The sequence below is a fragment of the Ctenopharyngodon idella genome, chromosome 3, assembly GCF_019924925.1.
Source record: "Ctenopharyngodon idella isolate HZGC_01 chromosome 3, HZGC01, whole genome shotgun sequence".
Lineage (NCBI taxonomy): Eukaryota > Metazoa > Chordata > Actinopteri > Cypriniformes > Xenocyprididae > Ctenopharyngodon > Ctenopharyngodon idella.
Window position 1 is genome coordinate 30,884,256 of NC_067222.1, and position 23,503 is coordinate 30,907,758.

At 38.7% G+C, this 23,503-nt stretch overlaps 1 protein-coding gene across 18 annotated transcripts in view; it reads right to left on the reverse strand.

Moving 5' to 3' along the window:
• The window catches only part of cacna1aa (calcium channel, voltage-dependent, P/Q type, alpha 1A subunit, a), a 110,857-nt gene extending 94,666 nt beyond the window's left edge, over window positions 1–16,191 (reverse strand). For 10 of the 18 annotated variants that reach the window (XM_051888506.1, XM_051888503.1, XM_051888497.1 and 7 more), the window contains exon 1: window positions 14,383–16,185. In XM_051888506.1, coding sequence (XP_051744466.1) covers window positions 14,383–14,654 — 272 coding nt within the window. In that variant the 5' untranslated portion in view covers window positions 14,655–16,185. Of the gene's footprint in view, window positions 1–14,382 lie in introns of all 18 variants that reach the window. The other 8 variants (XM_051888505.1, XM_051888496.1, XM_051888495.1 and 5 more) reach the window with 5 other exon arrangements.
• Window positions 16,192–23,503: the final 7,312 nt, after the last annotated feature.

Sequence of the window (23,503 nt, forward strand, 5' to 3'; positions counted from 1 at the left end):
TTAATTGTACATTCAATTGAACACACCACACTATATCCTGTCTGCTACCTCATTTCAAATTCAGGAGTTTAAAAGACATTCTCAATTCAGCTTTAAATGACACACAACCCTAATTACAGCAACCTGGTGACCTCCAGAGACAAAAATCACCATCAGAGTGAACAGGTTGTAGTGTGTAAAACAGCATGAGGCATTACTGAGAAAAAAAAGAGGGAATGATTCATTTCAGTGTGGCATAAGCTGAAATATCTGTCGAAGCAGAGAGAGGAGGAAAGATCTGGCAGACTTTCAAAGGCTCTGTACAGTAAAGACTCCAGCTCCGGTAATACCCGGCAGTCCGTCCAGCATTACGACACATTAACAAACACGGTGCCTTTTAATTAGCCTGCCTGGCCTCTGCTCCGACTGTGTGTGCATGTTCTTCCACATGCATGCATAATGATATCAGTGTTGTTGTGTGTGATCATTCTAGTGTCTAATTTAAATACTACTGTTTGTGTGTGTTCACGCACCCGTCGGGATGGTATGATGAAAGGGAAAGTGGCGCAACTCTTCCTCTCTAGTAGGGTGGATGAATGGACATCCTGTTCCTGCTCCAGAGGCCAGTGTTTGTGATATGGCCGCAGAGTGTGATGTGGCCGCAGCGTGCGTTTTGGTGCTTTGAAGACCCTTTGCACTCACTCTCTTGCATTGTGAAAAAGGCGCCCTTTTAAAGACAGGATGAATATGAGACAATGCTATGATGTGCTCCGCCAGAAAACTTTAATTATGAACCCACCTTCCTCCCTCTGCACAACACTATATATAGCTATGCCATTGAGATAAAAGAAAGTGGGAGACAAAGGAAGGGAGAAACTGTCCTTTCTCTGCCTGTGTGAGTGTGTTTAAAGTGGCTTCAGCGGCGCTGGCCTTGTGAATGCTATCTGGACGCTCAAAGAGGTCATTCCTGTTAGGAGTGAGGTTACACAGCTGGTACAGGAGGTCATGACTAAAAATCACATAATACAAGGGTCTTAACATGGTAGGTCATTCTGCTGCCTCCTAAGATACCTTGTTTCACCAAAACTATGTATATCATGGTTTCCGCAAACATATTAAGCAGCACTACTGTTTTCAACATTGATAATAATAAGATATGTTTCTTGAGCAGCAAAACCAGCATATTCTGAAGGACCATGTGACACTGAAGACTGGAGTAATGATGCTGAAAATGTGTGTGTCAAGTGCCCTTCAAAAGTCTTGCACTCATCTTTTCTCTCTGAATCTGTTGTTCTCACACTCTCCCAGCACCCATATGCATCACGTCAGTCTTTCATTCACCATCCCTTCATCTCGCGCCTTGTCCCCTCAGTCGGCTGTTCCCTCGCTCTACCTCTCCCACTGAACCTGTGCATTCATCATCTCCCTCCATCAACCCATCTTCATTCAGCCAAGTGCAGTCTGCACCGTCAGCACAGCCGCCTGACACTCCGCTCCACAGAGAGATGGATGGAGAGAGATGCAGAGACAAGTTGAGACAAGAAGACTGAGTGAAGGAAAAGAATATAATCTGCAATGGGACCAAAAGACAGAAAGATGCAGATGAAGGTGGAGGACAGACACAGGGAGGCATTAAAGAAGAGAGACACAGATTTAACCGTTTTAAAAGTGTTACTGGAGAGAAGATGCAAAAGTTAAAGAAATGAAAATGCACCTACTTTCTGAATGCAAGTTATTGATCTTTTTGTGAATTATGGTGACTGGGAGGGGATATGTTTGGTTAACCTAGTTCTTTCATGGCCACAAGATATGGGAACGGGGTAACGTGATGATAAGTCATAGCCATGAGATAATTTTGTCGAAGTATAACATCCTTATGTCGTGGCCAGGTGATGTAAAGTCACGCAAGGTTGTTTACAAATTTAACTCGTGGCCATGAGAAATAAATGTTGTTCCCTCAACATAGGATCTCGAGGACATGAGTTAAATGTGTAAACAACCTGTGCAACCATAGCAACCTAATTATCAGAAATTAATAGCCCTACAAAAATATTTATTTTTAATTAATTAAGAAAAAGTGCGGAATTAAGAAATGATCATTAACATATTGCCTAGACAGCATTCGAATGAAGTTTGTTACAAATAAATGTTAAAATAATATGCCTTATAAAACACGATCTATCCCATCCAACAGTCCTTTTAAATCATTTTTTATTTAATATTTTTTATATTATTATTATTATTGGTTAAATTTTTTATTCATTAATAATAATACATTATTTATTCAATAATAATAATAAAGACAAGATCAATGAATGGATTTAAAAGGTTGTGAGATGGGATGGATAAAAATGTTTTCTTATAGGCCTGTATTATTTTATGTTCTTACATATTCGTTTATCATTGTTCAAATACTGTCTATAAGTAATATAATGCAATATAATAGGCTATAATATAGGTTAATATAATAATTTCTTAATTCCACCCTTATTTTGTCATTCTTAATTAAAAATAAATATTATTATAGGCCCATCCAGACCCGCTGATCATTCAGGTTTGTTTACTCATCTAACTCGTGGCCATGAGAAAAATATGTTGTTCCCTCAATATAGGATCTCAAGGCCATGACTTTACATTGCGTGGCCAAGACAAAAGGATGTCATTACCTTGACCATTATAATCAAGAATAATCATTGATGTCTCATATATTATTGATTGGAACATATCACAAAGCCATACGTCACTGCCCCTAATTTTTTTTTTTTTTTAATATCTGAATTTTACCTTGTTAATTTAGCAGAGAAAAAAAAAACAACTAATAAAAAGACAATAAATTACATTTGTCCAAGATTTGTATCAAAACAAATCACAAGGACATACAACCCAGGATCACATTACTATGAACAGCAAGATTTCTTCCATCAAGTGACGTTTGCAGACTAAACAAGCAGACTAAACGCCGGTTTCACAGACAAGGCTTAAAGGGATAGTTCACCCAAAAATGAAAATTTGATGTTTATCTGCTTACCCCCAGGGCATCCAAGATGCAGGTGACTTTGTTTCTTCAGTAGAACACAAATGATGATTTTTAACTCCAACCGTTGCGGTCTGTCAGTCGTATAATGCATGTCAATATGAACTCCATCTATAAGAGTCAAAAAACATGCACAGACAAATCCAAATTAAACCTGCGGCTCGTGACGACACATTGATGTCCTAAGACACGAAACGATCGGTTTGTGCGAGAAACTGAACAGTATTTATATCAATTTTTACCTCTAATACACCACTATGTCCAACTACCTTGAGTGCATGCATGGCATCCGGTGTGTGAGGTGTAAATGCACTCTGATGCCGGAAGTGATCGCTCGCACTCATTGACATATACACGCGAAAGATCACTTCCGTCATCAGAGCGCGTTTTTAGACCTCACCAACCGGATGCTCAAGGCAGTTGAACATAGTGGTGTATTAGAGGTAAAAAAATTATATAAATACTGTTCGGTTTCTCGCACAAACCGATCGTTTTGTGTCTTAGGACATCAATGTGTCGTCACGAGCCGCAGGGTTTAATTTGGATTTGTCTGTGCATGTTTTTTTTGACTCTTATAGATGGAGTTCCCATTGATAAGCATTATACGACCGACAGACCGCAACGGTTGGAGTTAAAAATCATCATTTGTGTTCTACTGAAGAAACAAAGTCACCTACATCTTGGATGCCCTGGGGGTAAGCAGATAAACATCAAATTTTCATTTTTGGGTGAACTATCCCTTTAAGCTAGTCCCAGACTAAAATGCATGTTTGAGCTGTTTTAACTGAAAGCAACTTGCACTGACATATCTTAAAATATGTCACTGCCATTGTTTTGTCTCAAGATGCACACCAGTACATTTTTTTTTCTAGGGTACGTTTATAAAAGCTACTTAAATATCTTAATTGAAATAAGGCCTAATCCTGGCTCAGGCTAAGCCCTGTCTGTGAAACCGGGCCGAAATGTCCAGCATAAGTCTACAGAGAAAATTATCAGATGACTGTGTTATGACATATTGATTAAAAATTATGAGATCAAATTAAAAAATCAAATTAAAATGAAACATACATGAATAAATTATTTACAATTAGATCAATAACATGCATTTCAAATAATAGATAGGGTGAAATTTCATTTTGTGCCGATTTAATACTTTCAGCAACTAAAAATTGCAGAATTTCAGATGTTCCCTTGCAATCAAAATTTACCGTAAGTAAATTTGGCTCATCAAGGATTCCCCACCACTACTTGCTTTTATTGAAGTGTTGCAAACTACAAAATGCTATACGGGCAGCGGTATCAAAATGGCTGACTAGACACATCAGAACTTAGCACTCTCACAAGCCGAATGAGTTGAAGCAATCAGACAGACAGTTATACTGCACACTAATCCACTAATAGAGTACATGAGCGATTCAGTGGGCATGTCAGTCAGTCAGTGAGTGTATGTGTGTGAGAATCACTAGTGTGGTAATTAGCAGTAATAGACGGCGTAGCGCTCTACAGAGCGACCAGAGAAGCCCAGCCAGTGAAATGTAAATATGTATTGATTTCCTCATCTGGCTGTAAGGTCCCAGGCTGTTTGCTTTTCTAATTCTATCTCTTGCAATCTGGAGCTGCAGCCTGAATAATTTATTAACTAGAAACAGCAGCGTTTTTCCTTCTCTTTATGCAGCTATGAAAGATAGTCATGTAGTTACAAGCGCTAACACTCTCTCCATCTCGTCCCCTCACTTTAATCACTCATTTACCCCTTATACACCCCTAGTGCTCAGAAATCAGTCTGTTAGGACAGGATTAACAAAGATACCATCCATGTGCATGTGTTTAAACAGTATAAACGTATACTGAAAAGTCCAGTAGGCTAATTAACTTTAAAGGAAGTTCTATGCAACACTTCTCCTTTAATGCCTGTATCAGCCTTCTTGTAATCACTCAAACATGTTAACTTATGTATTGGGAGGTTATTCAAAGTAAATATTTCCCCTTTGGCCTCAGCGGCTATACAGTAAAGCATGGAAAAACAGCTTGTTCTCACACACACACACACACACACACACATATATGTATACATATATATGTATGTATGTATATATATATATATATATATATATATATATATATATATATATATATACATACACACAGACATGGGCAAAATTGTTGGTACCCTTGATAAATATGAGCACTGCATTGTTTATCCTTTTGATCTTTAATTCATAAAATTAGCAAAAATCTAACCTTTCATTGAAGGAAAAGAATTGAAAGTGGGGGGAAAATCACATTATGAAATAAATGTTTTTTCTCCAAAACACGTTGGCCACAATTATTGGCACCCTTTTATTCAATACTTTTTGCAACCTCCTTTTGCCAAGATAACAGCTCTGAGTCTTCTTCTATAATGCCTGATGAGTTTGGAGAACACCTGACAAGAGATCAGAGACCATTCCTTCATGCAGAATCTCTACAGATCCTTCAGATTCCCAGATCCATGTTGGTGCTTCTTCTCTTCAGTTCACTCCACTCATTTTCTTTAGGGTTCAGGTCAGGGGACTGGGATGGCCATGGCAGAAGCTTCATTTTGTGCTCAGTGACACATTTTTGTGTTGGTTTTGATGTTTGTTTTGGATCATTGTCCTGATGGAAGATCCAACCACGGCCCATTATTGGATTTCTAGCAGAAGTGGTCAGGTTTTGATTTTTTATCTGTTGGTATTTGATAGAATCCATGATACCATGTATCTGAACAAGATATCCAGGACCTCCAGCAGAAAAATAGGCCCACAACATTAAAGATCCAGCAGTATATTTAACCGTGGGTAGGGGGTACTTTTTATCCATGTGTGTACCAAACCCATCTGGTGGGTTTGCTGCCAAAAAGCTCTTTTTTTAGTTTCATCTGACCATGGAAGCCGGTCCCGTTTGAAGTTCCAGTCGTGTCTGACAACTGAATATGCTGGAGATTGTTTCTGGATGAGAGCAGAGGATTTTTCTTGAAGCCCTTCCGGACAACTTGTGGGGATGTAGGTGCTGTTTGATCATTTTTTTAGGCTTTCTGAGACTCAAGACTCAACTAATCTCTGCAATTCTCCAGCTGTGATCTTTGGAGAGTCTTTGGCCACTCAAACTTTCCTCCTCACCGCGCATTAGGATGATTTAGACACACGTCCTCTTCCAGGCAGATTTGTAACATCTTTAGTTGATTGGAACTTCTTAATTATTGCCCTGATAGTGAAAATGGGGATTTTCAATGCTTCAGCTATTTTCTTACAGCCACTTTCTATTTTGTGAAGCTCAACAATCTATTCTTTGGTTTTACTCATTGTGATGAATGATTAAGGGAATTTGGCCTTTGTGTTTCCTCATATTTGTACTCCTGTGGAACAGGAAGCCATGGATGGACAATTTCATGCTCCTAGCCACCCTGGTGTGCTAAAAAAATGTAAATATGAATGGGAATATACTTCAGAGATATTTTACATTAAAAAAATTCTAGGGGTGCCAATAATTGTGGCCAACGTGTATTGGAGAAAAACATTTATTTCAAAATGTGATTTTCCCCCCACTTTCAATTCTTTTCCCTCAATGAAAGGTTAGATTTTTGCTAATTTTATGAATTAAAGATCAAAAGGATAAACAGTGCAGATTTATTTTTACAGTCATCTTTGATGATATTTATCAAGGGTACCAACAATTTTGTCCACGTCTGTATATATATATATATATATCCTGTATATATATTTATGCATTTTACAATGTATTATGATTATGTATAAAAATATAAAATGTATTTCAAAACTTTCAAATCAATGTTGTTTTTTAACTTTCTATTCAAAATATCCTGAACAAATTTATCAGTTTCCCCTAAAATAAGCAGCACAACTGTCTTTTACTGTCTTGTTTTTATAATAATAATAAACGTTTCTTGAGCAGCAAATCAGCATATTATTATGATTTCTAAAGGATCATGTGACACTGAAGACTGGAGTAATGATCATCACAGGAATAAATTACATTTCAAAAAATATGAAAATAGAAAACAATTATTTTACATTGTAATAATATTTTGCAATATTACCGTTTTACTGTATCAATTAGTCAAATAAATGCAACCTAGGTGAGCATTAAGAGACTTCTTTCATAACATTAAAAAAATTTTTACCAACCCCAAATTTTGAACAACAGTGTATGATATGATATGATATAATATAATATAATATAATATAATATAATATAATATAATATAATATAAAATGAGGCTTGTATAAATAACATATTTTACAACAATTTGAGAAGCTATAGCATCATGCAGATACTACTACGGCCCTGTCTCTGCTATTTTATATAAAGCTTCATTGTGGACAGTGGTGGTATCAGTATTATGTTTTGTGAGTGTATCTGGTAGAGGGAAGGTAGCAGGTAAAGGTGTGTGGCAGTGGCAACAGCATTAGCAGTAGCAACATGTGACATGAGCACCAGCATGAAAATTCAAGCCACCACATTTTTTTCCCTCTGCGCCCAAAATAGATTTCTCCCAAGTCAGCATCACACACACATACACACACACATACCACCCAGCCACAGAACTGAATAATTCACTACTAGAACACAAGATACAGAACCAGAAAGAAAAAACATGAGCGGGTAGTGAAGTGAAATGCTAGCCTAAGATGCAAGCAATGCCAATAAAACAACTGACTATACACCTCTGCTACATTGAACAATTACATACTGTATCAACATGAAGTCAAATGTAATTTTGAAAAATTAATCAAAGGGAAAGTCAATGTCATTTCAGACCTGTGTGACTGACTTTCTTCTGTGGAACAGAAAAAGAAGATTTTTACGATTTTTACTGGTTGCTCTTTTCCATGCAATTACAGTGAATTGACTGGAGCTTTTAAGCTTCAAAAAGGACACAAAAGCACAATAAAAGTATTATAAAAAATGGTTCAAAATGTCTGATCCTTACACAAAGGTGTCATATGATTTTAGAAGGCTTCAGAAAACCACTTTTATGATGCTTTTCCATCATTTTCACTCAAACGCCTCAGTCCTTACATAGCATGAGTGTGAGCAAGTCAAGGCAGACAGGTAAAGAGTTCTGGATTTCTCTAGATAACAGCCTTGCGCACGTGGACGAGTGAAAGCGTGTAAACTACTGGGTTTTGTAGCCTCGTCTGCGGCAGCAGCTGAGCAGCATGGGGCTGCAACATTACGGATGACTACACTCATTTAGACCCAGACATTAGGAGGTATGAAACCACCAGATTAGGCCTGGAAGGCAAACACAAACATGCACATATACACACATTGCTTAGCTGAAACAACAAGACTGGTGCTCTTATAATTTGAAAACTAAAGGTCTCATGCCAAAATGTGACTTGAATGCCATTTCAAATTTCATGTGTAGACATATTAATTTTCAGAAATGTTGCTGCACACCTTCTCACTAGACGTTTCCACCTTCATGTGAAGCACAGAAATCAAAATGTGAGCAGTTTAAAACAGTAGTAACACAATGTTTTTATAAGAAGAAGTCTCTTGCGCAAGGCTGCATTTTAAAAATACAGTAAAAACAGTAATATTGTGAAATATCACTGCAATTTAAAGTAACCGTTTTCTATTTTCATATATTTTAAAATGTAATTTATTTCTGTGATGTCAAAGCTATTTTTTCAGCATCATTACTCCAGTCTTCACTGTCACATGATCCTTCAGAAATCATTCTGATATGATTTGATGCTCAAGAGACATTTCTGAATAGAACAGAATAGAATAGAAAGTTCAAAATAACAGCATTTATTTGAAACAGAAATCATTTATAATACTATAAATGTCTTTACTGTCACTTTTAATCAATTGAATGCATCTTTGCTGAATAACTGTATTAATTTCTTTCAGAAAAATTACTGATCCCAAACTTTTATTACACTTTAACGCATACATTTTATTTTGGCATCACAAAGTTTAAAACACCCTAGTCTACCAATCTGTAGAATAGATTTCATCAATTCTGAAACATTAAAGGGTTAGTTCACCAGAAAATAAAAATTCTGTCATCAATTACTCACCCTCATGTCGTTCCAAACCCGTAAGACTTTTGTTCATCATCGAAACAGAAATGCAGATAATTTTAATGAAACCTGAGAGATTTCTATCCATTCACTGAAAGTCCCTGCAACTAAAATGATTCAAAAAGTTCATAGAAACACTGTAAATGTAATCCATAGGAATCGAAGATGAACAAAAGTCTTATGGGTTTGAAACGACATGAAGGTGAGTAAATGATGAAAGATTTTTCATTTTTGAGCGAACTATCCCTTTAAAAAAATAATTTTGGGAAAGGTCCATACTGAACTCCCTATAGCAGTTCACTATGCACCAAAATGTACCAGAAGCTATGTATTATTCCCATTACTTTTAACCAAATGTTCCCATGGATATACAAGATTAGTTCCCTTCAAGTACATTGTAAATATCTGAATCCTTTGCCAATCCAATATTTCTATCTTTTACAATCATGCCTATAAACACACACAGAGAGAGAGGAAGTGACTGGCAAAGACAGGGACAGTGACAGTTGTGTGAATGAATCTAGGATGACACATTTAACTCCCTGCTGCCCAAATGGAAGAGAGGATCTAAAATGAAGGGACAATCTTATCATCCAGTCATATCCCACACAGTGTTCCCATCAGACACATAGGAACATGTTGTGATGATGGCAACCAGGGGAGAAGAAGAGCTCAGGTGTCCAATGGAAGCCTGTGTTAATGATCTAATTATGTGATGTATATTGTTTATAAAATTAAATCACAATTGTAAGTGAAACCATAAGCTTTACTGTAGCCTTGTGGTATGTTTGCATTTAGGTGTGTGCAACTATGCCTCCATCCTAAATAATTTACACTCAGGCAGACTGCCACTCTCCCTGTCACTCTGTTATTCCAAAATCCATTCCAACAGACTTCCTTTCATCCTTTTTTAAGTCTGTTTCTCAAAATCCTTTCTCCTTTTTGTCTTCAGTTCTCTGAATATCTGTTTCATATTAGATCAAACATCTATGTCCAGATGAAACATACACATGTGCACTTTACATACAGTCTATGTACAACATAAAACCCCAAATAACAATGTATACTGCGCTGTTTGTGTTTCACAACTGTAGAATGTTGTATGGAAAAAAATACACTGGAAGTCAATGAGAACCGAAACTATTTTGTTACCAAAATTCTTTAAAATATCTTGTTTTATGTTAAGTCGTACAGGTTTGGAATGACATGAGGGAGAGTAATTAAAGAATTTTTATTTTGGGGTGTATTAACAGGGATAGATCTGTTTGCACATGTGACTAACACATTACACAGAATCTACTTTTTTTGAAAGGCCAATCACTGGCTGTGTGAAATACATTTGTGCAAATACACAAATATAAATACACATCAGACGTAACTTATTAGAAAAAGTAAACATGACCTGCCAAGAAATATCAATACTATAATCCAGCAATTGCACATAATACATTTTAAATTAGCTGCTTATTCTTCAGATTCTGCTAAACAGACATAATAATAAGAAAAAAAATATTTGAGCACATAATAATGACATGCTTACGCTAAAAACTGTACATAGATTCAGTGGTCTAAGCAGCCCGTCCTCTTTTCTACCACAGTTTTATTTCAAAGACACTATGCAGCTCTCTTACAAAACTACAGTCTCCATTTCTCCTCCAAACTGGCATTGGAGAATGCGGTTAGACAGCGATGCCTGTCTGTGGCCCATCTGTATGCATACAACAGAGGACTGACTCCAAGGAGGCAGAAAGGCAAGAGGGAAGGAGAACATGCCATTGAGAACTGCTCTTTCAGTCCGCTGCTGTTATTTTTAGCCTGACGGGAACCTCAGAACAGGAGAGAGCAATAGACATGCTTGTGATAAAGAACAAAAGAGGTTCGATATGTTAAAAAATGTGTGTGTGTGGTCCTGGTAAACCCTACGTTATGGGGACAAAATGTCCCCACAAAAAAACTTGTCCCCATGATGAAAACAGCTTATAAATCATACTAAAGTGATGTTTTTTGAAAATGTAAAAATGCAGAAAGTTCTCTGTGATGGGTAGGTTTAGGGTTAGGGGATAGAATATATAGTTTGTACAGTATGAAAATCATTACGTCTATGGAAAGTCCCCATAAAACATGAAAATGTCTCTCTCTCTCTCTCTCTCTCTCTCTGTGTGTGTGTGTGTGTGTGTGTATGTGCGCGTACTAGACTGTCAATTCAAAGTTGTGTGCACACCTAACTTCAGCAGATGCTTGAATCTTTATTGAAAAAGTGAAAAAAGAGAAGAAAATGGCTTGATTCTTTAAAAACACATGGTAGATCTGGATATGTCAGCACCTTCTAACACAAGTAGCTTGATTTTAATGCTGCAATTTTTCAACATTGAAACAATTGTTTGCCAATCAAGCAAACAGTAGTTCACTTGAAAAAAAAAAATGAGGGAGAATGAGGAATTGAGAGAGAAAGGGGAATAAATAATTTAAATTCTGCAGACTGAATGTAGATCAGCTGCTTGCTTCCACACAACTGCAAGGGCTCACGACTCATGACAACTTCTTCCTATCAGTCTGTCTCCCTCTGGTGTCCACTCAACCACTCTTTCTGCCTTGTCCAAATCATCTATTTATAGCAGTGTCTTTAATATCATTAATTTCTCATTCTTTTCTATCTGTCATTTTTTGGTGGAAAACTAGATTTGACGGTGTAATTATGAGTTCAGAACATTCAGACAACTTATTTGTGATTGAAAACATTCATGCACTTCTCTTACTAAAATAAGACCACAGGTATAAAAATGTTTCATGAGTAGATGCATGTTTTAACGTGTAAAATTAAGGATGGTCCAAGGCACTCAAATCTTATAGAAAACGTTTTTAAAAAGCCGTTATTTCATCATGGCTAAATATTAAAACAGGTGACAAGTGCACAGTCTGCACACCATGTTTAAGAGAACTGAGCACGTCTGAGGTCTCTTAGGATAGATATGCATACTTATCTGCACTCCAGATAGGCTGCAGTTTCATATTTGTCAATGAAACTAAAATTAGAAAATACAGCTATAAGATTACATTCCATTTACAGTGCAGAGAGGCGGCCCATAAACGCAGAGAGGCTGAGACAATGTCTTTTTAGAGTTCCATTATCTCTGCAGAGAGGGGTGAAAGAAAGGGTGCAATGCTTGGCAACCATAAATTGATCTTCTCATCTAATCTACATTCACATGAGGCACACTCTTTAGCTTTTTGTAATTCTAAAATACATAAAATTTGAATCAGAGACGACTGTAAGATACAAATAACGGTCAATTGTAACTATTAAAAAGGCTGCTATACTGTGGATGTAACCCCTCCTGTTTGAACCGCCCGCTTTAGGCGGGACTCGAACCCAGGTACGCTGGCATGGGAGTCGGGTGCACTAACAAGGAGGCTAAAGACCGCAATATCTAGAGCGCCTCTTGAGATCAGGGGAGTGAGGTTTACACACACAGCTCTTACCAGCTCACGACAGTTACATGGGCATCTAAAAAACACTTCTGAAAAAGCAGAGAAGTTAAGGACTTCGGATCACAAGGCCTCATTAGATGTTTCCGTGAGATAAATCAGAAGAATGAGGTTTTATAGAAAAAATGGCTTTCAGGCCGAGTGCAGTGTTAAAGGTCACTGAAAGCTCTGGCAGTTTATAATACAGTGTCAAGAGAAGTGTGTGTGGGTGCAGTTCTGTGCACATATAATGATTTTAAATCCTAAGAGGTCTATTAGAAAAGGCAGGGAGAGAACTTCTTCTGCAGTCTGTTTTTTTCTGTAACTAAAGATTTATCTAAATAAAACACTAGTGTTTAGTGGGTTGTTCTGCCATTATACTGAGGCATCCGATCTAATATAACAGTAAAGTGGAACCTCATACATGATTCAGTGTATCTGCTCATTGCATCTTAGATGCCCGCTTTTGAACAAGCTTGCCAAATCACTTCCAAAAGGGTTGAGGCCATGATGACAATAGACTAAGGTACATAGCATAGTTCTTCGTTTTCAACAATAAATATACAAAGTAATAAAATATATAAAACTGGTCTACTAAAAAACATTTACAACATGAATGGGGATGTCACAAAAGAAACCAAGTGCATGTTTCAGGAAAACTCACACATAATTTACACCTACGTACACAAAGCATTCCTAAGGTGCAAGTTTTATGTAACAGTGTCTTAGTATGTAAAAACAAGTAAGTCGAGTACAGTATGTTCTAATTTGCAGGGTTCATAAAACACTAGGCGAAAAATATATAACTTTTCGATAGACACTTTACTATTCCATAAGGCCATGGGAGAAGAGTTGCCATAATTGTAACTGAAGGATGCTGTTCATGTCACGTGGCAATACCACACACACACACACACACACACACACACACACACACGTGCGTACTTATAAATCGTACTCACTGGAAAATTAATTTCTTCATTACATGCAGTACATACTCCAACAGTATGGAATTTTGGAAGTCACTCTGCTCCACTCACATACGCCATTCCAGACTGGCTTTCAGTCTGTATGCTGCTTGGATGACACATAAACTATTTGTGTTGGCATAAACTAATCATGCGATAACTAGCCAATTTTAGTGTGAAACACAAGTTCCTCATTATTAAGTACGCTTCATGTTTACTAGCTGCTGTATAAAAACAATGTCATGAACATCAGCACTGCTTTGATTAGGCTACCTGCGGCCTTGTATAACTGCTTGTGTGATGTCGCTTAAACCATTTCCTTCTTTCTGCAGACTAAACCTTTTTGTCTTTAAAAATGAGGCTATGAAACATGCAAGTGCATATATATCCCGTATCCTCCTGGAGCTCTTAGAATATGGGAAATGGTGGCTTCCCCCCTCCCCTCGCCTCCCCCTTCTCACCATCGCTTTCTCTCGAATGAGACCAAGCTGAGAGACTGCACATGCTGACATCAGCAAGCCTCCGCGAGCCACAGCGCCGCCCGCTATCGTCACACAGCACCGCTCACCTCACGCCCGTGCGTAACTCACCGAACAGCGAACACACACCACAAATAGAATCAATTCATCTTGCCACCGAAATAACTTGACAAATAAAACACTCTAATGAAAAGTCCCCATCAAATCACGACCTCCCGCGCATGTTTTCTACACAGCCATCATTAAACCATCAGTAATGTGATTCATCGTTATCGTGTTTTGACATGTTCAGGTGACCTTACATATGCCATACTCAAGTGCACTATACCTGCAACTGGAGGCCCCAGTGTACTCACTTAGTGGGTTTTAAAAAAGGATATGGCCATTCGGTGATCTTTTTGGCGTATTTTCTCACAAAGTTGTCCTCACTGAAGATGAACAGAGATCGGTTGACAGTGAAGCAGTTTTGCCGCACCGGTATAGGGTTGTACAGGGCCATAGTTCTGGCTCGCTGGGCCATTGACTGCTTGTACATTCTCTGTTGACCACCCGGCGGGCCACCCTGCCTGCTGCCGCCGCGGCCAGGTCCCCCTTGAGCGTGTCCCGGTCCTCCGCCATACCTGGACGGCACCTCATCTCCGAACCGAGCCATTCTATAGACTCCAAATGCCAGTCTTCACGAAGCAGGAAAAAAGGGGGCGAATATTCAACGCGACCACACCACATTACATCCCATCTGCTTCAAAACTTAATACGTGTATAACTGGAGTACACATTTGTCTTCATGGCGTGTGTATGTGACGTTAGACTCCAGGAGCTGATGGTTAGGCTCAATTTTAGGCGAAAACGAAAAATAAAACGAACAAAAAAACAAACAAACAAAATGGAACAAAATAGCGTGCCTTATATTTTGCAGTTCACAGGTTCGTTTCCCACTTCAACACACAAAATGGTCCATCATCACCTCATTTTATGTCCTAAATCAACATATTTCCACGGCCATGTCATTCTTGAGTAAATCTCTCGTTTTCTGTGGCTCCATCCTCAATTTCCAGAACGGTCACTCTCCCGTGCTTTTCCTTCAGGTTGTAATTATCATAGCTACAATCATTTAGGCTATACGATCTATGTGTGATAACCAAGTGAACAGAAATGAAAACATTTTTTGTTTTAAATCGTTTGAGTTCAGTTTTAACTGTACATTCTGATTATCACAGTATCAATATCTATTTAAAACAGGGGGAAATATGATTTAAAAAAAATATTATTTATTTATTTCGCAACATCCGCAATATTTGGCACAGTGTAGCTATAATCTGCTTTCGGTCACCTCGCGCTCACGTTTACTCGCATGGATTTGCATCTCTGCTACAGAGAGATGTACGATATCCGATATAAATTCTGTTTTCCTCTTCTTTACGACACATTATTCGGATGCAAAAATAGATCATCACAAGTATCGATTGAGTTTTTCCCCCCCTGTGCTCACTGGTAAGGTGTCATCCTTTTCGCCAGAGCCATTACTGACATTTTAAGTGCAAAAGAACCAATCCAACCGTCATAAAATCCAATGAAGGGACACAGTGACAGAAAGTAGAAGCATCAATCGCGAGGGGACAACGGCGACATCTTCGGGTTCCCATAGCCGCTCTCGTTTCCCTGCAATGGGCTCTGGGCCGCGTAGGATCTGCTCATCTTCCCCGAAGGCAATCCGTTAGTGAGAACACTCGGATCCTTCTATTCCTTATTTCTGCCAATGTTGAGCTGTCTGTTAGCCTCGTTACTCCCCGTCAAGCGCCCCTGAGGAAAAAAAAAGAGGGGGAGGAGGCTGTTGAGAACGAATGTGGGGTGGGGGCTCGCAGGATATCAGCTTGTGAAACACAAGCCGAACGAAACAGTTAGCTCCGATCAGCTGGCAAGCTAAGCTATAATGAGCCACTGATCAATTCAGCGCTCTGGCCAGTTCTTCTTGCAGCACATGACGCACGCACACGTACCCCACTGACTATTTTTTCCCCTTCTAACTCCATTCAGCCACTATGTGTTCTCAGCCTCAGCTCACCTGCCTTTACCGCATTAAAATACCGTCGGCTTGTTTATACGACAGAGTGGTTGTGCAGCTTTGATAACGGAACGCAACAAACTGACAGCGCGTTGTCAGGTTATGGGCTGTTTGTGCAAGTGGTCGGGATGTGCGCGCTGGGAGACAGCTGCGCATTCAAACGTGCGTCTCTCGGGAACGGCTCCGCTTTGCGAGGGCACGCAGGGCGAGGACCGACAGGCTATTCTTGGACGCAGACATTTCGGAATTAATAGAAGGAGATTTCCCATCAGTACAGCTGACAACTCTGCCTCTCCACCAACGCACCCACTCACCATTTTTAACAACAGTGAAAAAAAAAATGTTACATTTTGCTTAAAAAAATGGCAGCTGTGAAATTTTCATCAGTAGGCTACTTTACAGAAAATTAGCGTAAAAATACAGTAACGATGTTACAAGCATACGGGAGGGCATTTTAGAGACTATGCCTATATTTGATAGCGGCAATATGTCGCCAAATTGTGTTAATATCTTATTTAATATATTAAAATTTGTTACTGTAAAATATACACTGTATTGCCAAAAGTATTGGGACACCCCTCCAAATCATTGAATTCAGGTGTTCCAATCACTTCCATGGCCACAGGTGTATAAAATCAAGCACCTAGGCATGCAGACTGCTTCTACAAACATTTGTGAAAGAATGGGTCACTCTCAGGAGCTCAGTGAATTCAAGCGTGGTACCGTGATAGGTTGCCACCTGTGCAATAAGTCCATTTGTGAAATTTCCTCACTACTAAATATCCCACGGTCAACTGTTAGTGGTATCAAAGTGGAAGCAATTGGGAACAACAGCAACTCAGCCATGTAAAATCACAAAGCGGGGTCAGCGCATGCTGAGGCACACAGTGCGCAGAAGTCGCCAACTTTCTGCAGAGTCAATAGCTACAGACCTCCAAACTTCGTGTGGCTTTCAGATTAGCTCAAGAACAGTGCGTAGAGAGCTTCATGGAATGGGTTTCCATGGCCGAGCAGCTGCATCCAAGCCTTGCATCACCAAGTGCAATGCAAAGTGTCAGATGCAGTGGTGTAAAGCACACCGCCATTGGACTCTAGAGCAGTGGAGACGTGTCCTCTGGAGTGACGAATCACGCTTCTCTGTCTGGTAATCCGATGGTCGAGTCTGGGTTTGGCGGTTGCCTGACTGCAGTGTGCCAAGTGTAAAGTTTGGTGGAGGGGGGATTATGGTGTGGGGCTGTTTTTCAGGGGGTGGGCCTGGCCCCTTAGTTCCAGTGAAAGGAACTCTTAATGCTTCAGCATATCAAGACATTTTGGACAATTTCATGCTCCCAACTTTGTGGGAACAGTTTAAGGGATGGCTCCTTCCTGTTCCAACATGACTGCGCACCAGTGCACAAATCAAGGTCCATAAAAACATGGATGAGCGAGTTTGGTGTGGAGGAACTTGACTGGCCTGCACAGAGTCCTGACCTCAACCCGATAGAACACCTTTGGGATGAATTAGAGCGGAGACTGTGAGCCAGACCTTCTCGCCAACATCAGTGCCTGACCTCACAAATTCTAGAAGAATGGTCAAAAATTCCCATAAACACACTCCTAAACCTTGTGGATAGCCTTCCCAGAAGAGTTGAGGCTGTTATAGCTGCAAAGGGTGGGCCAACTCCATATTAAACCCTACGGATTAAGAATGGGATGTCATTAAATTTCATGTGCACATAAAGCAGGCGTCCCAAAACTTTTGGCAATATAGTGTACTACTAAAACATACTACTAAACTACTAAAACTGTACTACTAAAACATAATGGAAGGCCACACAACAATTAAAATTTGTTAATAATACCATGAAGACAAACACACACAAAACACATTGCACTAAGATAAACATTAACTAAACATTAAACAACATAAACACTCCAAAGTAGGCTTAATGACTTTTAAAACCTAACAAACGTAGTGGTTCTCACATGAAATTGTGAAATTGTCACATGAAAGAGTGCAAACAAATAATTCATCGTCAATTTAAGATGAGAGTGAGCGAGTAGCCTCAAGAGCAATGCGGTTGTTTTGGCGAATGCCAAAAATCAATAAACCCGCGCGACCTTAATGGTGACCACCTATTCGATGTCACAGGAAGCGGTAAGCAGAGGAGGACTGTAGTTACAGTATAGCTACTGGTCCTCCTAAATGCCCCACCCTAATGTCTAAAACAGTTGGACACTCGTGTGGTTCGACGGACAGTGCCTCACTCTTGTGTAGTTTGAATAAATTGTAATCCCCGTCAACCTTAGAGTTAAAAACGCTCCAGAAATAAATCAAGAATTACCACAATATCACATGGCCTGCTACTACCGCGAAAAAGAAAAATTACGGGAGAGACTGTCCTCTGGTCTGGATCTCTGCTCATCCCTTGATCTTGTGCAGCAGGCTGTCTGAACCAGCACGCGTGTGATCAACCGTATGTGATGCGTTTAGCGTCAGTCCAGAAGAGCCCGGGGTCAAGAGCTCGAGCAGGCACCAGCCTCCAGTCAACAGATCAACAGCGGCTGACAGACGATTTTCTCATGTATCTCTGAACCGTCAGACTAAGCGGAAGTAAAGTAAGTGTAGAGGGCTTACACAATGTGTGAATTATACAAATCTAACTTTTGTTGTTATTGAAAAACTATTTGAAAACACAATTGAAACGTAGCTAAATAATAGCCTAAATCTATGGAGAGTTCCATTATAAAACTAAGCCTGTTCGGTGTTTGTAATATTTATGTGGGGTACCTTTAATGAAACACCAAACAAAGTTCGCTGTCCATGGTGCTGAAACATTACACACAGCCATGGATCTTACTTCTCAATTAATTATTTCAAAATATGAATCCCTTAATTGAATATAAATAAAATAAATTATGAATAACCAAAAAAATACAAAATATAAACATTCATATAGGTTCTGCAATAACATAAACTTATATCCCAAATGAATTAAAACAATGGTGGATTTTCAACAAATTCCTACTCAAATTTCAATAAGTAATTAACACTAATACCAGCGAAGTGTTAGCTTGGCAACAACTGATGCAGATCAATGTGTGGACATACAACCCGAATTCTGGAAATGTTGGGACGTTTTTTAAATTTGAATAAAATGAAAACTAAAAGACTTTCAAATCACATGAGCCAATATTTTATTCACAATAGACCATAGATAACATAACAAATGTTTAAACGGAGATATTTTACACTTTTGTCCACTAAATGAGCTCATTTCAAATTTGATGCCTGCTACAGGTCTCAAAAGAGTTGGCACGGGGACAACAAATGGCTGAAAAAGCAAGACATTTTGAAAAGATTCAGCTGGGAAAACATCTAGCAACTAATTAAGTTAATTGATATCAGGTCTGTAACATGATTAGCTATAAAAGGAATGTCTTAGAGAGGCAGAGTCTCTCAGAAATAAAGATGGGCAGAGCTGTGAAAGTGCATAAAAAGATTGTGGAAAACAATTTTCTTCAACGTCAAATTGCAAAGGCTTTGCAAATCTCATCATCTACAGTGCATAACATCATCAAAAGATTCGGAAAAACTGGAGAAATCTCTGTGCGTACGGGACAAGGCCGAAGATGGGTGCCTGTGGTCTTCAGGCCCTCAGATGACACTGCATCACTCATCGGCATGATTGTGTCAATGACATTACTAAATGGGCCCAGGAATACTTCCAGAAACCACTGTCGATAAACACAATCCGCCGTGCCATCTGCAGATGCCAACTAAAGCTCTATCATGCAAAAAGGAAGCCATATGTGAACATGGTCCAGAAGTGCCGTCGTGTCCTGTGGGCCAAGGCTCATTTAAAATGGACTGTTTCAAAGTGGAAACGTGTTGTATGGTCAGACGAGTCCAAATTTGACATTCTTGTTGGAAATCACGGACGCACGCTACAGAGGAGGGAGACCTTCCAGCGTGTTATCAGCGTTCAGTTCAAAAGCCAGCATCTCTGATGGTATGGGGGTGCATAAGTGCATACGGTATGGGCAGCTTGCATGTTTTGGAAGGCACTATGAATGCTGAAAGGTATATAAAGGTTTTAGAGCAACATATGCTCCCCTCCAGACGACGTCTATTTCAGGGAAGGCCTTGTGTATTTCAGCAGGACAATGCAAAACCACATACTGCAGCTATTACAACTTTTAGTTTTCATTTTATTCAAATTTAAAAAATGTCCCAACATTTCCTGAATTCGGGTTGTATTATAAATTATACCGTGCTTATGTGCAACATGCTTTTTTAATGATTTGTAAAATTATCTTTAAATTATTCCAAATGAACAACCTTAAGAATTGGTGAGTCAGATCTCCAAACGGTGGCCTAAATTCATTACTCAAACTGTGGACAAAAATATACAAATTAAATGCTATATAAAGACTACATCTCTACAGTAAAGGAATGAAATGCCCACAAACACTTAACAAACCAGGACTCATTTCCTTTCTAAATCAAAGCTGCCAATTTAGTGCCTGTACACAGTCTAGCAGCTCCTACCCCATAAAAAAAAACAACCTCTGATCAAGACAAATCCTGCTCACCATCTCTCTTAGAACTGACAGCTGCCTCTACAGGAATGTTGCACATCACTAAAATACATTTAAAACATAAGTACGTTTTATTGGGCCCAGAAAGCACTTCTTTGCCATTTAGAAGATAAAGATAATAAAAGTAAAGGGAGTGTATATGTATATCTAATTAATTTATTCCTGCATTTACACTAATCTTCTTAAGGTATTGTCTCTTGATATTGTGAATGTTTATGTATTGATTATGAATGGAGTTTATTGTATGGCGGGGATGTATGCTGTGATGTGTGCTCTAGTCCTGTTGTGTCAGTCTTGTCACACAGTTGGGGTTCACAAAGCGACTGTTTTTGAATGCCAGAGCCTCTCTCCTGCTGCCAAGCAGAAACACCCCTCCCTTAGTGCATTATTAAAGCATGCCACACTAATCTAACACAGCAGCACACAGTCAACCAAAGAGAGAGCGACAGAGAGAGAAGTCAATAAGATGTCTCACTACACTGCTCTACAAAGACAAAATAAATATATTTTGCCAAAATTGGGTTATGAGTGTCTCTTAGACTATGAGTCATTCTTTGACAGATGAGTTTGGTCAACTATTCTCAGATTTAGAGAAAAAGTGAGTGAAAATTGTCATTAAATCAGTCAAAATTCACCCAAGTGTTCAGTGCACCCATAAAACTGTCACATGTAAATTTTCCAACAAAGGCAACAGCAGAACAAGTCAGAAGAATTTGTACGCTTCAGTCTTAACGTGTGCTTTCAGTGACTGCATATAATGGTGACAAAGAGATGTTAAAAATGTGCACAGGGCCAATCAAGAATTCTGAAGTAATGCTGCTGTGTGTTTGCAGCAGCAGAAGCTAAACTCAGTGACTCATAAAGTTGAATAATTCATAAACTGCATGTATACCAGGTTCTCTGCTCCTTATTTAACCTTTATCTTCCAGATATAAATCCTGCTGGTCAGTGGAACGGGACACACCATAATATATCAGCCCTCTGTATGTAACTGTGTCGGATGCAATAAACATATAGGCCTACAAGAGAAAATGAGAAAGTTGCAGACATGATTGCGTTAGGTGTTTATGAGCTTCTTTACTGGTCTGTTTGTAAACTTGCTATTTTATACTACCAAAATGAAAACACAAATAACAGATGCTTTTTTTGCCACAGGTAAGAGACAAAGATGAATATGTTGCCATGTGATACTGAGACTGTGGGAGCGTAAAGTGGGCCATCATCCTTTGAGCGGTGTGTTTTATTTGGGGAAGAGCCTGATGTAGGTATAATACATTTTTAAACAGTGTAGAATTATTAAAAGCCCCAAAGCCCCTGACAAAAAATTCCATCCATCTCTCTTTCCTGTGCTTTTTACCCCTTCTGCTAACATATAGACGGTCTCATTAACAGCAACAGGACTTAAGCAAATAGACACATTTTTTTGGACGTTAACATAATGTTAACATCCAAATTGTGCAGTTTATGTTGCAAGAAATAAATAGTAAAACCATCAAACCTTTAAAAAAAGGCCAGTAATAGCCAGAAATTTGGAATGCCTTTGTTGATCTGCTTACAGCAACTGAACATTGAATCATAAACTGCTCCAAACATCTGTTAATCTTCACAAAAGGACAAAATTGAAGTCATCACAATATATGTCTTCACTCAGCTGTCATACCTTTCTTTTTGCTCTACTTCCCTCACTTGATTCCCAAGCTCAGTGTCTCTTTTCCTCTCAAAGCCAGATATGTCTGATACACCAGTGATTCCCATCCACTTAAAGGGATAGTTTATATAATTTGCTCACCCTCATGTCTGTCCAAACATTTTTTTCTTCTGTGGAACATAAAATATAATTTGGGAAATTTATTTTATCAACATTCTTCATAAAAATCTTATTTTGTGTTAGTATGTGTTCGTGGGAGCAAGGCCTCTCTCTGCACCCTCTCCATAAATTGTTACTCTCCAGCAGGAAATCAAACTAATTTATGACTCTAAATTTACATTACAATCATTTGAGCAATATATAGTCACTTGACAAGCTCTCTGAATCTTGGAGGCTTAAATGGTTTCCTGTGTTCTTTAGATCAGCTGCTGTCAGTCATGAAGCCCATTGAGAAAAGGCTCTTGCAGGGGGACAGGCTTGGAGGGCAGCCAGCCAGACCTCTCAGGAAGTGAGATAAATATGTTGCGGTGTTTGTCTGCGTGTGTATGAATGTGAATGTTCTGCGTTGATTTCTCCTTGAGAACTGACCCTTCTCGAAGCCCCACCTTAAAAATGTTACTGACCAATTCTACCTTAGAACTGTTTCTGTCCTCCATTTTCTCAGACAAGCTTTTGCTTTTTTCTACTGCAAGTCTATGGAGGATCTGTTTTGGAGGACCTATCAAATTACCAAAAAATATGGTAAAACATTGTTTCCATTGTAGAAACATTATGAAGTTGTGTTCCCTAATACTTTAACATTGCAAATTTCACAATTTCTTTTAATAAAAAATAATATTAAAAATAATAAAGCTTTTCAATTTACTCAGGCCAACATAAGAATAATTACCATTACTTTTCACCCCTTTATGAGCATTTATTTTTCTGAAAATACTGAAATCTCCAGTTTCTATAGGATGTTCTGTAAAGCAACGGTCACCAAAGGGGGCGTAGCTTAGCAATGGGTCAATTACGTTTTCTAGGGATGCACCGATATGAAAATTTTGGCCGATACCGATAACCGATAATTCTTTATATTTGAAAGCCGATAAATTTAAATTAATTTTTTTTATATATAATTTTTGAGAGCCTGATTACAAAAACAAAAGTTTCAAGCAATTAAAAATCATAATGGTGGACAGTGCACATCTTAAGTGTCTCAGCTGAAGGA